The sequence below is a fragment of the Podarcis vaucheri genome (genome assembly GCF_965113315.1).
Source record: "Podarcis vaucheri genome assembly, chromosome: 7".
NCBI lineage: Eukaryota > Metazoa > Chordata > Lepidosauria > Squamata > Lacertidae > Podarcis > Podarcis vaucheri.
In genome coordinates, this window is record NC_138765.1 from 86336814 (window position 1) to 86351548 (window position 14735).

Genomic DNA, 14735 nt, shown 5'->3' on the forward strand with positions numbered 1-14735 from the left:
GGAGAGATAGCCACGGTAAAGGCTTGTAATATTGCAGGGTGCTCCCTGACCTCGGCTGACCAGCACTCTGAGCTTTACAATGTATTGGAATGCATGACCTTATATGGAGTTATGCCCCCCCCTCTGGGCAGTGTAACCCTATATCGTTTGTGGGTGGGTTAAAGCCAGGACCGGATGTAGGTAACATGAGACATTGGAATGCAGCCATGCGGCTGGAGAGGAACAAAGGGTATATAGTAATAAACGGACTGGAGGAAGGGGAAGAAGTCTGAAACAAGAGCTGTCCTCCGTCCATGGAAATATTGCTGGCCTCAGTGTCTTTATTTTATGCCTAAAAAGCACCATTTGTATAACGGCTGGCTCTGACACTAACTAATTCCTGAACCACAATAGGTCCTCTCCTCTTACCCCATGACTGCTAAACTTACTATGGAGAATTTAGTAAAGGACTTTGTCCAAGTACAGTATCTCAACCATCTAGACCTCTATCTAGATGGCCTGTTGACACTCTCTAAGAGCTCTAATAGGTTTGTGAAACTGGACTTGCCCCTGCAGAAGCCATGCTGGTTCTGTAGGGCTTGTTCTTCTTGTTGATTATATTATGCTTAACGATACTTTCCACCAGTTTTCACAAGGACAGATGCTAAGCTAATTGACCTTTAATTTGCAGGATGGTCCCTGGATCCCTTTTTAAAACTGAGCATTACATTGGCTAATTTCCAGTCCTCAGACATGGAGGCTGATCTGATGGTGAAGTTACAAATTTTTGTTAGTTCAGTAATTCCACAACTGACTTCTCTGAGAATTCCCTGGGGCTTCAGCCACCAGGTGCAAAGGAAAAACTCCAGCTGCACCAAAACACAGCCAGTTCAAAGGAAGGAAGGGCTGCTGGGGGTCTTTTGTGGGAAGGGACACCTTGGGAGGCTTGATAGTGCCTAAATTCAGGACCTGGCTGAGCTTGGACATTAACCCTTTCTCCCACAAAGGGCTAGCTCAGAGCAATAGCAGTTCCACAGCCCAAATACTCTAGACACTAAAAGCACCTTCCTTAGATTTCTGAGTTTATGGAATGGCCACCCCAGCCCACTGTATACTATCCTATCTTAGGCTCTATGAAATGGCAACCTCCCTTGTAGGGGAGGGGCAGCTGATAGGTCTATGCAGCGGGGATAAAACAAGAGGAGAACGTGGAAGGTGAGTAGCATTAGACAGCCATTAAATGGCTCTTAGAAACTGCATGGCTCCTGAGCAGGGCCTGACAACCCCATTTCGCGAACTCACCACCACAAGAGCCAGCGATGTGAGCACACTCCTTCCTTCAGTATTTCACTACTCCTACTCCATCAAGATGGGCAGGTAGGGAGCCTCCCCACCCTCCACCCCTACTGGCCTGGAATGCTTCTTTCATTAGCTCTTAAGCTAATGTTCCCCTTAACACACACATTCTGCTTTTTAAGATAAGCAATATAAGGTCTAATAAAAATGCATTTATTTAATATACAAAACTTACAAATGCACTTAGGTCAAGGTCCTAGCTAGTGATAGTGTTCAAGTAGACATGCCAGTGTTTTCACCGGTGGTGGAGAGGGGGAATCTCAGCGGAAGAAGAAACCTGAGATGTAAGCAGCTACAAGGAAAGTGGGGGGAGAGAGGCTGTTTTCTTCTTTGGTATCTCACCACTGCACCCCAATCCGAAGTGCAAATGCTGTAGAAGTGCACTAAGCTCAATCTGGGGCACCCATCTTCAAAGCAGCCAAGTGTCCAGACAAGAAAAATGGTACCCAGATTCTTGGAGTCTAATACTCCCCCAGCAAACAGCTCTTCCACCCCTGGCATTTAAAAAGGCAAGTCTGCTTATGGCACAGTATTCTTGTGTCAAAAAGGGCATTTGTAGTGAAAGGGAAAGAGAGAGAGACCTTCCCTTCCTGTAGGCACATCATGTGGGCAGGATATTTGACAGGCAGCAAGTACAGTGAGGAAGGTGGCCACCAGTCACAATCAAGGCACCACTTTGAGACAAGGAGGGGAGGGTGCCCTGAGAGCCAGCTTGCAGTGTGGGTGGTAGCTGTACAGTACACAAGGCTTCACATTGCCAGGACGTGGTATGTTTCAAACCCATCTCCCTCCACAACCAAGCTGAGAAGCACTGCAGTCATCGCTCTCCCAAGCTGTTCCAAGTGCCAGCATGTGCAAACAAGGCTTCCCTGCAGACAAGCCTAACAGATCGGATCAGCCACCTTCTTCCTGGGGCGACTTCGCGGGACCCGAGCCGAGCCCTGCAGAGGAGGACAAAGTGTGAGTGTTCTGGCATGCAGACCCCAGCCTCGGATACAAGAGCTGAAAGGGTGGGGGCCGGGGTTGCAACCTCTCCCTTTGCCAGCACAAGCCAGGGCACTTCCCAGGCTGCGCCCACCACCCAAGGGTCTCACCTCTTTGACAGGCGACTTCTTCTTCACCATGCGGAGGCTCTGGGTCCTGGCCAGTGGCTTGGAAATCAAAGCCTTCCTGCTGTGGCCCCTTACGCCAGCAGAGAGCTCAGAGTCTGACCAGCACTCCTCTTCGTTGCTGTCAGAGCCCAGCTCTTGAGGAGATGCCTTGTGTCCTATGAAACAACCAAGAGTGGTAGGCAAGGAAGGCTGGAGTTTTTCTCATGCCTGTTTTGACACCAAACAACATGCACTTTTAAATGTAGATACAGCTGCAACAGGAGCCCAGGAAGTTAGAGGGGGAGGGTCTTCTTTCCCCCTTGCAATTGCTGGTGATGCAGGGGGAGGGAAAGGAGCAAACTGGTACACCAGTTATTGTTGGATTGTCATCTGCCCCAGTCAACACAGCCAATGGTCAAACACCCTTCCCATGTGTTGTTCATGTGACAGAAACAGTGGCAAGCTCTCTGTCTACTTCCTCCCTGCCATGCATTCTATGACTGTCTTCCATGTCACTTCTTGCTCGCCTTTTCTCCAAACTAAAAAGTCACAAACATGGCAAGCTTTCCTTAGAGGGGAGGTGCTCCTCCTCCTCCTTGATCATTGTGGATGCCAGCAGTTCCAAGCATTTTCTGGGCTTGCTCACCTATTGGCCTCCGGCGGAGCTCCTGTTCCTCCAGGTACAGGGGATCAGAGTAATGCACAGGAGCCGTGTCTGGGATGGAACGCAGGTCCTGCATGCTGAAGCTACGCAAATGCCCGGCCAGGGCCCCTTGACTCTGAACAAGGGGAGACAAAGGGAGGAATGAAGCAGAGAGCTGTATGCAAACAAAAGTCCACGTTCAAAGGCAGCTCATTCCCCAATGACAAGAAAAGCTTTGCTTCCAAAAATCTTTCCTGGAGGTAATTTTCCCCCCCACTATGGAGAAGAAACCAACATGATATGGACACTGCTCCTTGCCCCAATTGTGTTTGGGGAAGATGAAAGGAATACATAGAGTTAAACAGAGCTGACAGAGGAGAGGACTGAGCAGAGAGAACTGCCACGGTTAGTGATGTCACATGAGACAAGCTAACCCAGATATTTAGAATGATGACGTGTTTCTAGTTTACTGCTGGTTTTAATTTTTGGATGTTTTAATTGCTTTTACTGTTTTATTCTTTTTGTAAACCGCTTTGAAGTTTTCTGAAATTAAGCAGTATATACATTTTATGAAATAAATTTAATAAATAAGGAGGAATGAGACAAAGAGGGGTGTCCTGTGCCAAGGGATGGGGACACAACTGATAAATGACTCCCAAAAGCAGAATTCCCTCAAATCCCCTTTGGTAGGACCTTCTTAAAGAGTGTGCAGAATGCGAGGCAATCCACAGCTGCAGCCATACAGGGATATTTCTAAACATCCCCACCTCCACAAGCAGAGGTCTGTTTCAGAGGCATCCAGAGAAGGAACCAGCCCAAGCTGGGAAGCGTAATCCTGCTCAAAGGCCTAAGCATCTGCCTCGGGGCCACACTCCCAGTAAGAGCTGGGAGTAAGCCCAATTTTGTTCTACATTCATGTGGATTATTAAAATGAGGTCACCCTACCAGCTCCTTCCCACAGGTGGCAAAGCTTATTGCAGGCAGTATCTGGTCAACTGGGAAGGGCAACTGAGTCCAGAGAACTACCCAGATTCTGGCTGGTTACATCTCAGTCAGCTGGGGTGAGAGGTTTGCATAGCATGCTTCAACCACCCTCCATGGCCTGGCAATGCTGAGCTGGGAACTGGCAAGGCCACAGGGGGCTTTAGTGCAACAGACAAAGCCTCCAGGGCTGCTGCTTGTTGCCCAAGCTAGCCTGCCACCCCATCCCCTTCTTAGCCAATATGCAGACGAAACGTGGTTACTTTTGCTGCAGCTTGGGCAGCAGCTGTGGCTGCGACATTGAGGCTCTTCTTCCCAAAGCTCAGGAGTGTCTCGTAGCCACGCTCCTGGGCCTGAAGGATGAGCTGATCAATTTCCTGCAGGGAAAGAGGAAGAGGAAGAGAAAGATTGCATGAAATGCACATGACTCTGGCAGAACTAAATAAACAATAGGCAAACCACATTGAAGGCTGGAACCTTTGGTGACCAAAACCTCCATGCATGTAGTAACTCCCACAGAGACGCTTCCAGAAATCCTTTGCTCATCCAGAACTGGACGGAAAAATGAAGGAGTGGCTCACCTGGTGCCAGACCCCTGAATGCCTCCCCCCTTCCCTGAAGCGGACAGTCTGTTCCAGGATTACTCTCACCTTTTCCTTGTGGGATAATGTGGGATGTACAAATTTGCGGTACAGCCAGCTAGCCCCCCTTGTGTATGGAGACAACAGCCAGATGACAAATCCCATTTTGATCTCATAGTAGAAGGGGAACCTGTTCAGAAGAAAACACAGTTGTGAGACCAGGGAGCGGGTGGGCTTTGGGATTTTTTCTGTTCAACAGCGGACATGTCTATGTAGTTCATTGAAACAAGGGGGTGGGGAGAGAGGGAGAGGGAGAACGGCAACTCACCAGGAAATGAAAGTATCTGCGAGGGTCTCTGTGGCCATGAAGAGGGCAAACACGATCCAATACATCATCCAGCGGACCTGCCAAGTCACCAGGAAGTGTTAGGTCCCTCCTAGTCAATGAGATGCAAATGCCCGGGGAAACCCTGCCCTGCTACGGAGAAACTGGTCTCCGGTGGCACCCAAATCTTCAGCTCTCGATGTGGAATTGCACCATGGACACACAGTACGTCAACAAAGGTAAAGAGACACCAGCCACAATATTGACTGTCCCCCATCTAACTTTGGTTTATTAATCATCATGACAAGTGTGTCTTCCAAGCCGCAAGTGTCTTTAATTTGGAGAGCCACGATCCTGGTCCCCGGGCTGAGAAGAACATAGGAGCATATAAGAGGAGGCTGCTGGATCAGGCCAATGGCCCATCTAGTCCAGTGGCTGACCAGACGTCCCAGTGGAAAACCCCCAAGCAGGATTCGAGTGCAAGAGCCCTTTCCCCTCCTGCAGTTTCCAGCAACTGGTATTCAGAAGCACTGTGGCCTCCAACTGCAGAGGCAGAGCGTAGCCACCATGGCTAGTAGCCATTAATAGCCCACTTCTCGATGAAGTTGTCTAATCCAGTTTTGAAGACATCTACGTTGGTGGCCATCATTGCTTCCTGTGGGAGGGAGTTCCATAGTCTAACTTTGTGCTTGCATTAAGAAGTCCTTCCTTTTGTCTGTCCTGAATCTTTCAACATTCAGCTTCATTGGATGTCCACCAGTTCTAGAAGGATCTGCCCCAGTCACCCACTGCACCTCAGGCAAGAAGAGGGACAGACAGCAAGACCCCTGAGGAGGAGCATCATGTGGGAGAAGACCACCCAAAGGGAAGCCATTCAGTGCCACTTGTAGTCCCCAAATGTCCAAATGTAGTCCTCAGGGCAGCCCCACAAAAAGTGCATGGTGCTCAATGCCACAGCTGAGCACAAATGCCCCTGGCTCTGGAAAGCAGAGCACCTGGCTGCTTTAGCTAGGCACTGTGGGAAATAAATTTGCTTTATTTTTACAGCAGCCCTGGGCACTGTGGCTACAGAAGAATCTGCCCACTCTGGAAGCCACTCACAGTACTGAGATGGAATCAACCCACAGCTTGAGTCAACTACAGTGGACCCTTGAGTTATGTACCGCTCTGGATACGTAACTTTCAGGTTGCAAACGCGGCAAACACGGAAGTATATACTTCTGGGTTTCACCATGCACGCATGTGCAGAAGCACTCTGCGCACCACATGCATACGCAGAAGCGCTCTATCACGCCACATGTGTGCACAGAAGTGGCGCCTCCAATTACGGACTTTTCAGGTTAAGTATGGACCCCCGGAATGAATTTAATTTGTATCCGGAGAGTCCACTGTACTGTATTCAGAATCTGAGGGTTACTTCAGTCTTCTCCCCCCCCCCGCCCCCACACCACTTACATATTCCCGGATATTTTTCGTTTTCACAGCCTTGTAGGAAGCATAGGCAGGGTAGAGCATCCCAAGCACCAGCCTGTAACGGAAAGGGGGCGTCAAGAAAGCAGGCCAGCACCGGTACAATCCAGCTAGGATCCACAGGCACCACTGCTTCGCATAGCGCTGCACCTTGGCCTTTGCGGCCTCCATGGCTGCCCCAGAGAATATGCTATTCTGACCCTGGGGCATGGCAAGAAGGGTGCAAGAGGCCTCCAAGCACCAGGCAGGCAGCCGACTGCACTGAGCAGCTCAGGCACTCTCAAGGATTATTTCTGGGGCCTTCTCCCTCCTACACACATGCCTTGGGTTGCTCAATGAGAGGTGGGACCGGCTCAACAAGCTCCTCAGCCAGGCCTTCCTTGGCTGCTGGGTGTAAACAAAAGGGCAGTTGGAGACATAAACCTCAAGCCCCTCCAGGAGCCTCCAAGACAGGAAGCCCAGCTCAGTCCCCCATGAAATCTAAGGATCTCCCCAGCCCCTGACTCAAAACTGCAGGAATGTTGTGTAGAGCATTCCACCATCTTGCTGGCACCATAACATATATGGAAACAGGGAATATTTGATCAGGGTTACCATAGCTCAGTAGAAGAGTACCTGGTTGTGCACAGAAGGGACTAGGTTCATTCTCCAGCATTTGCAGGGAAGTTTGGGAAAGATCTTTCTCTAAGATGCTGAAGATCCCCTGCCAGGCAATTCTGAACAAGATGGACCAATGGTCCAACTCAGTATAAGGCAACAGCATTTCTGAGGAAGGAGCTCTACACAACCAATCAACCATTGTAGAGGGTTGGGTTAGATGACCCTGGCGGTCCCTTCCAACTCTACAATTCTATGATTCTGAATCGATGGGATGCTTCTGGAACTATTGATGGCATGCCTGAAAAGATTCAGTTCCCCAGTCTGGAGCCCTTGAAATGTTCTGGATCACAGCTCTCATCAGCTCCCCCTGCTGTGCTCCCACTCTATGGGCCACGCTGGCTGAATCTGATGAAAAGACATCTGGAAGGCACCAGGTTCAAGAAGCATACAATAGCAAAGACTGAAAGAAACTGAGGGCCATTAGTTTGCAGTTAAGCAAAACTGAGGCAGGTTATATTTAAGAAAAATAGTGGCAGGGAGGCTGAACAATTGTTTACTGAGAAAGATGAGCAAGCAATAACTTGAAACTACAAGGGTGAAGATTTAGAACTTTATAAAAAAAATTTAAAAAATTGTCCAGTAGCACCTTAGAGACCAACTAAGTTTGGTCTTGGTATGAGCTTTCATGTGCATGCCGACAATTATTATTATTATTATTATTATTATTATTATTATTATTATATATTTCTACTGCGTCAGACCAACACAGCTACCTACCAGGATTTAGAACTTGCAAGATTTAAGCTGTAATGTTTATGGTGCATCTGAGTTTCTCTGCATCAGAGAAGCCCAGCATTATGTGGCTCCTTCCACACTAGCATGACTCCTCTCTTAAGGATGCAAAGCTGGGGATCATAGACTTACAGGAATTGGGTCATCTAATCCAGCCAATAGTCATCTAATTCGGCCTCCTGGTGCTGACTCAATTCAGAACCACTATGTGCAGCTTGTGAGACACCAGAGGAAAACCCGACTACCACAGGAGTCAAGTGCAAAATGGCCCTTAGCATTTTGCCAGTTGTGCAACCAGGGAGGAGAGGGCATGTCTTGTCATGCCTTGCATTCAGGACTCAAAGAGCATAATATGGCTTGTCATGTCTTGCATTCAGGACTCAAAGAGCATAATATGGCTTGTTGTGTCTTGCATTCAGGACTCAAAGAGCATAATATAACCTTTGGCTCCTTTGAGAAAAGACCAAGTTTATCGGTGGAGCTGAAGGAACATTGCAAGTTTCAAGAAACCAGCATCAAGTTTTAGGTGCCCAGAGGGCCCCCAACCACTCTGTCAAACCGGAGGATTATAAAGGAAATAAAAATTAAAGGGAAAAGGATCTCTATTGCTAAAGAAAGGGAAAATGCTCCATTGTCTCTGTTCTTTCCACAGATCCGCAGCTGAATGGCATCCATGCCCCTGGCACAGCACCCGACTCCCACACTGCCTACAGCCCTGACTCAATTCCATGAGAGTTATTCATGCCAAGCCTCCAGAACACACTTCCTCAATGGGCACCCTTGTTACACATAAACTTGGCCTGGCGCTAAAGGCATCCCACAAGCATCCAAGTTACACTCCATCACCGAACCAGAGTGCATCTAAAACAGCAGCGTTCCACAAGTGGAAGTGCACAAACTTTTCTTACTTTTTATTAATCTCAATTATTATTTTTTGCAATGTGTTTTAATGTCTTTTACAGCCCTAGGACCTTAGGAGGAAGGGCAGGCAATAAACTGAAATAATAATAAATAATAATAATAATAATAATAATAATGTACTATTATAATGTGTTTTGGGGGGTGCTCCATGGCGTCTGGGAGCCAGGGTGCCACTCAAAGGGCTCATCGTTTTCTCTCTGGAGACGAACCCCACCCGCCAAGCTGGAGAGAACAACGGGGCGAGGCGCCTCCATTTACCAGCCCAAGTTTCTAGTCCTCTGGATGGGCATGAACATATCTAAAAAGGAGGCGCAGATCCAGTCCCATTAGCTGCCATCCCACCCACCGACCGAGCTGCCTCAGGCTCCTACACGAGGCCAGCTCCTTCTGCTCTCAGACGAAAGACCCCTTCGCCCTGGGCTGAACCCTCGCAGCTTCGCCTCACGGCAACGCCGCGGGGTCCCCCAGAGGCCATCCAGTCGACCCACCACCGGCTCCCGAACGCAGCCCAACTCACACCACGACGCGGTACAGGACCCAGGAGATCATGGCCGGGGCCGCCGGGGCCCCGGAGGCGCCTCTTGCTTCCTCCGCCTGCGCCGCCTCAGCCAAGGATGCCCCGACCCCGCGGCGGCGGCGGCAACAGGTGCGGCGACCTCCCCTCGCCAGCCGTTTGAATGTTGGTGCCGGTGCGCACGCGCGGCCCCAACGGCTCTGCCTGCCTCCCGATAGGCTGCCCTGGGCCCCGCCCCTTGCGGGCGGGCGAATTAGGAGGCAGACAGAAGACGGCGGTTGCTGCCCCTTAGTGGGGCTGGCGGCTGCTCCCCTTCCGCCCTCTCTGACTGGCTTGAGGAGATCTAAGTAGCAGGAGGGAGAGTCGCTTCCGGCCTCTTCCGCCAGCTTGGTGCCCTCTCTAGGCGTTTTGGGAACTACCACTCCCGTCAGCCCCAGGAGGCGATCCTTCCGGTCCGGGTGTTTCCTAACCGCGGAAGAGGCTGATGGGAGTGGTAGTCCAAAACATCCCTGCTTCTTTTATTTTCTTGTACAGTGTTAGAGTTTGCACTACAGTTTGAATTCTATGGAGTTCTAAGAATTTATATAGAAGAACGCATACCAAAAAATGCAGCATCTAGCAAAGTACATTACAATTGCTACAAAAGACAGAAAAATCATTAATTGATCCACCAGAACCACCAGCAATTTTCAGGGGGATCCGTGTTCAGCAGGGACTGCCAACTTGAATAAAATATTGGGAGGTTGGTTCCTATGTTGTTGAGGGAGGGAAATTTGGGAATCCGCGTTCTAGGTCAAGGCTGTCATCACTCGGGTAGTAGTAGTAGTAGTAGTAGTAGTAATAATAATAATAATAATAATAATAATAATAATAATAATAATAATTTATTTATACCCCGCCCATCTGGCTGGGTTTCCCCAGCCACTCTGGGCGGCTTCCAACAAAACACTAAAATACAATAAGCTATTAAACATTAAAAGCTTCCCTAAACAGGGCTGCCTTCAGATGTCTTCTAAGAGTTTGGTAGTTATTTTTCTCTTAATAATAAGAGATCTCGAACTCTGAGAGTTCAATAGGCCAATATTAAGGAAGGAGGGGATTATGTTTCCGTAGTTCCATCTCTCTTATTTGGCAACAGATAGGATCAGAATGTCAATAAGTCAGAGAGTTGTAGAGTTGGAAGGGATCTCGTGGGTCATGTTGCAGAAAATAGGGCTCCACCCTACACAATCTCCAAGGCATTATTCCTCGTTTAAAAGGACCACATTTCCCCTTTAAACCAGAACTTTACCATCGGTGTTTTCACATGCACAACAGTTCCCCCTGCTGGAGTGTTTTGCCGCCTGGAAAGAATCAATTTATAACTCATATTTGTAAATAAGATATTTTATGAATGAATAATGTATTTTATGAATGATACTACTGCCTTTTCTTCTCCTGGAGATATCCCACAAGGCAGCAGATGTTTAGGATCAGACTTCTCCTTCTCCTAGATGGGCAACCTTCCCAGGTTGAAAAGTCCCATCTGCCCCTCACTTCCCTGTACAGTGGTACCTCAGGTTACATACGCTTCAGGTTACATACGCTTCAGGTTACAGACTCTGCTAACCCAGAAATAGCGCTTCAGGTTAAGAACTTTGCTTCAGGATAAGAACAGAAATCGGGCTCCGGCAGCACAGCGGCAGCTGGAGGCCCCATTAGCTAAGAACAGTTTCAGGTTAAGAACGGACATCCGGAACGAATTAGGTACTTAACCTGAGGTACCACTGTACAGCATGTGCAGAAACCGCCTGCTTGACTGTTGGACCCACCATTGGTCTTGTCCACTCAATCTGCTGGAGCCTGTCTTTGCATGCAGGGGAAGTCTTTAAATCATTGAGGGTTTGAGACCAATCGGCTTTCTCCACCTGATTTAGCTGGCCAATCAGCCAAAACATCACAATGAGCATAAAAGGGGAAGAGGGGCACCATGTTTGGTTCACATCTGACCCTGGCAGTCACCTCTGCAGTCAGGAACTCCTAAATGGGCTGCAGATTGGTCATTAATTGGTAGGTTGGATACTTGTCAACAAAATGGTGAGTGAGACCTGTCAAACTGAGGTCTTTTGTGCATCAGTAGAACTGTATAACCCACAACGCGGGTGGCGCTGTGGGTTAAACCACAGAGCCTAGGACTTGCCGATCAGAAGGTCAGCGGTTTGAATCCCCATGACGGGATGAGCTCCTGTTGCTCGGTCCCTGCTCCTGCCCACCTAGCAGTTCGAAAGCATGTCAAAGTGCAAGTAGATAAATAGGTACTGCTCCGGCGGGAAGCTAAACGGTGTTTCCGTGCGCTGCTCTGGTTCGCCAGAAGCGACTTAGTCATGCTGGCCACATGACCCGGAAGCTGTACGCCGGCTCCCGTGGCCAATAAAGCGAGATGAGCGCCGCAACCCCAGAGTCGGTCACGACTTGACCTAATGGTCAGGGGTCCCTTTACCTTTAGGAGTGTGAGAAAAACGAACCCAGATAAATACAATATCTAAAGAAGTGGATACAATATGTCAGGAAGATGAATGGCAGACCTGGGTGGGCTATTTACAATGTATCATGATGGACAAGTTGGAAAAACATGTACCGTATTTTTCGCTCTATAACACGCACCAGACCATAACACGCACATAGTTTTTTAGAGGAGGAAAACAAGAAAAAAATATTCTAAACGAAATAGTGGATATATGATTTTTGTGGTTCATGCTGTGGCCACAGACATGTGATCTGACAGTGAGTTTGGAGTAGCCCAATGCAAAAATCCTGAGGATCCATGTGGATCCATGCTTTGTAACCACGGAGGAGGGAAGGAAGGGGAACCATGGATCCTCTGCTCACGACTGCAGCAGACCCCCCCCCCGCCACCTGCAGGCATTCCCTCCATAACACGCACAGACATTTCCCCTTACTTTCTAGGAGGAAAAAAGTGAGTGTTATGGTGCAAAAAATACGGTAACTTATGCATGCTCCAGTTTTTGCTGGACACTTTATGAACTTTTAAAAGTTGTTCCCCACTTTGTTTAGGGCTCTTCTTCTTCCTTTTGTTGGAAAAGGGAGATGCACTGCTGCAAGAGATCAATAAAGACCAGGTTTAAAGAGCCTGCCTAGCTTTCTTTTACCTGATTGTCATCTCTGTTTTGTTTCTCTGACCAAGAGTGGACCTTGGGAGATCCCACATCCCTCGAAAGGGGGTTAGGCTGTAAAAGCAAACCCCAATTTCCACAACACCCTGCAATACAGGAATCACAGCAAAATAATATATAATGGAGAGGCCTTCTAAATAGAAAGGACAACACCCTTTGCCTAATGCTGACCCCCAAAAGAAGGCAGGGGGGAGGGGGGAAGAGGTGTTTTCCCCCCCCATGTGACTACAACATTACTTGACATGACAGTTCAAGGCAAAATCAACACCAGCTTCCAGACAGTTAATGAAGAAAGCATGAAGAAATAGGGAATAAATAACTTTATTACCATGAATTAAATTTCCCAAGTCAAATTAAAAGGTGTAGAGGTGCCACTATTTTTCACAGCGCACATTCCCAAGTGCATTTCGTATGTGGTTAAGCAGAAGTGTCTGTCGTGAGAAGTGTCCTGTCCATATAGAGTCTCCCCTACCTGCTTAATATCATGCCTTCCCTAGGAAAGGTCCAAGCGTCCTGATGGATGCTTCACTTCACCTTTATCCCCCCAATATTTTCCCGCAAGTTCTTCCCAGCAGAGATTTTGAAGGCCATTCTCCTTGCGAATTCAAAATGCTGTTGGTATTTGCTAATTTTGAGCAGCCTCCACACCTACCTGCCAAAGACTATCTTGGCTGAAGACAAGAGAAACTCAAGTTCCAGAATGGTGAGACACAGGATCTCTGTGTAGGCCCAGAGGCACCCTGCTCTCCATCCAAAAAGAAGAAAGGCTGCAGTCCTCACCATAACCTCTCAGAGGTAAGCCCCATTGGATTCAATAGGGCTTACTTCAAAGTAAGTGGGTTAGGATTGCAACATAGCTTACACCATAGGGCTGAGGCCATCACACTTGTGTCCTTCATATCCCTGGGCCTTACATTCCTGAATCCGGACAGGATGTGGTGTGTGTGTGTGTATGTGTGTATGTGTGTGCATGCTACATTTTACACCACAAGAAATGCAGAGCCGAGGGGAGTTGAACTGTCCTTTTCCCCACTCTGCTGTTGCTGTGCATGGCTATTCTCCATGGCTTGAGATGCTTTTCTCCATCGCCTTGGGGAAAGGTGGCTGTGGAGAGTGAGGGTGAGGTCTACAGAGGAAAGGTATAAGGACAGAAGAAGAATCCTGGTGGATCAGGCCAATGGCCCATCACGTTTGGCATCCAGTGGCCAACCAGATGCCTTCTAGGAAACCCACAAGCAGGGCCCACCACGACGTGATGAAGGAAAACTGGACAGAAGGCAGGGAGAGTCACTTGAGTTTCAGCCTGGAGTCTTTCCCAGCCCTACCAAGGGATGCTAAGGGTTGGATGTGGGACGTTCTGCATGCCATTATGAGAGAACAAGGGAGGCGTTCATGGTGAGTTCCAGCACCTCTTTTTCTAGAAAAACAGCATGGACTACACTCTGCCTTTACAAGCGTTAGGTGTAAAGGGTCTCAATTGCACCGGAGGCTTTCATAAATACTGCAAATTAAAAGAGGAGACCACGTTTGGGTGCCCTGCTCCTTCCACTAAAGGAAGGCAGTGCATGGATTTCCACCTACGCCCATAGAATCACAGAACTGTAGAGTTGGAAGGGACCCAAAGGGCCAACCCCCTGCAATGCAGAAATCACATGACCCTCTTGAACCCAGGTATCTGTGGTGCACCACTTTCTGTTTTATATAACTCTCTGACCACATTCCTAAGCCTGAGCCATAGATTACCAGGCTTCTCCCTGCCCTGGCTCCTGTTCTTGCCCCAAGTTTAGCCTGTTTTGCTGTTCTCCTTCTGTTTGCACACTTGGATGTTCTGCTTGCCCTATGGATTCCATAGCCTCCTTCTACCACCCTTTCTAGAAGCCCTTGGCCTGACTCTGGGAGGCCAAGAGTCTGATTGAGGTTTCTCCATGCTTCAAATGGTTCTGAGGATCTGGCCCATTGAATGGTGCTAGCAGGAGATGTCACCAGCAGATCAAATCCCATTCACTTTATTCTGGGACTGGACAACAGCAAGTCCCGCCTTCTGCTGCTCCTCATCTCTCCTGAGCCAGTCCCAAGAGGTTCAAAGCCAGCCTTGATTTGGAAGAGGGAGCTTGGCTAAGTTGCAGCCACCCTGAGCCGTCAAAGCGAGCGACATGCAATGCTGACCCACTCAACTGGGCAAGAGTTTGCCCCATGCACCACCTTGAGTCACAGAGACCCATCTGCCACCTCTGCCCCATACTAAAAGCAGGCTTTGCTCTTTTCTTAATACACTTTTTGCCTAGTGAGAAGCAATAAGCAGGACTGAG

General features: G+C 48.6%; 1 protein-coding gene across 3 annotated transcripts; it reads right to left on the reverse strand.

Annotated features, from left to right (window-relative positions):
- Positions 1–1467: 1467 nt before the first annotated feature.
- On the reverse strand, positions 1468–9768 carry REEP4 (receptor accessory protein 4). 3 transcript variants are annotated; one of them, XM_082230506.1, is made up of 8 exons: positions 9257–9768; positions 6412–6484; positions 4960–5036; positions 4701–4821; positions 4314–4427; positions 3073–3205; positions 2430–2602; positions 1468–2276 (listed from the first exon to the last, which is right to left on the reverse strand). In XM_082230506.1, exons 1-8 carry the CDS (start codon positions 9286–9288, stop codon positions 2217–2219), a joined length of 783 nt encoding a protein of 260 aa, XP_082086632.1. In that variant the 5' UTR covers positions 9289–9768; the 3' UTR covers positions 1468–2216. The 3 variants fall into 3 exon arrangements, with proteins under 3 accessions (XP_082086632.1, XP_082086631.1, XP_082086630.1); XM_082230505.1 differs by lacking the exon at positions 9257–9768 and adding an exon at positions 7804–8318; XM_082230504.1 differs by lacking the exon at positions 9257–9768 and having other exon boundaries at positions 6412–7601.
- Positions 9769–14735: the final 4967 nt, after the last annotated feature.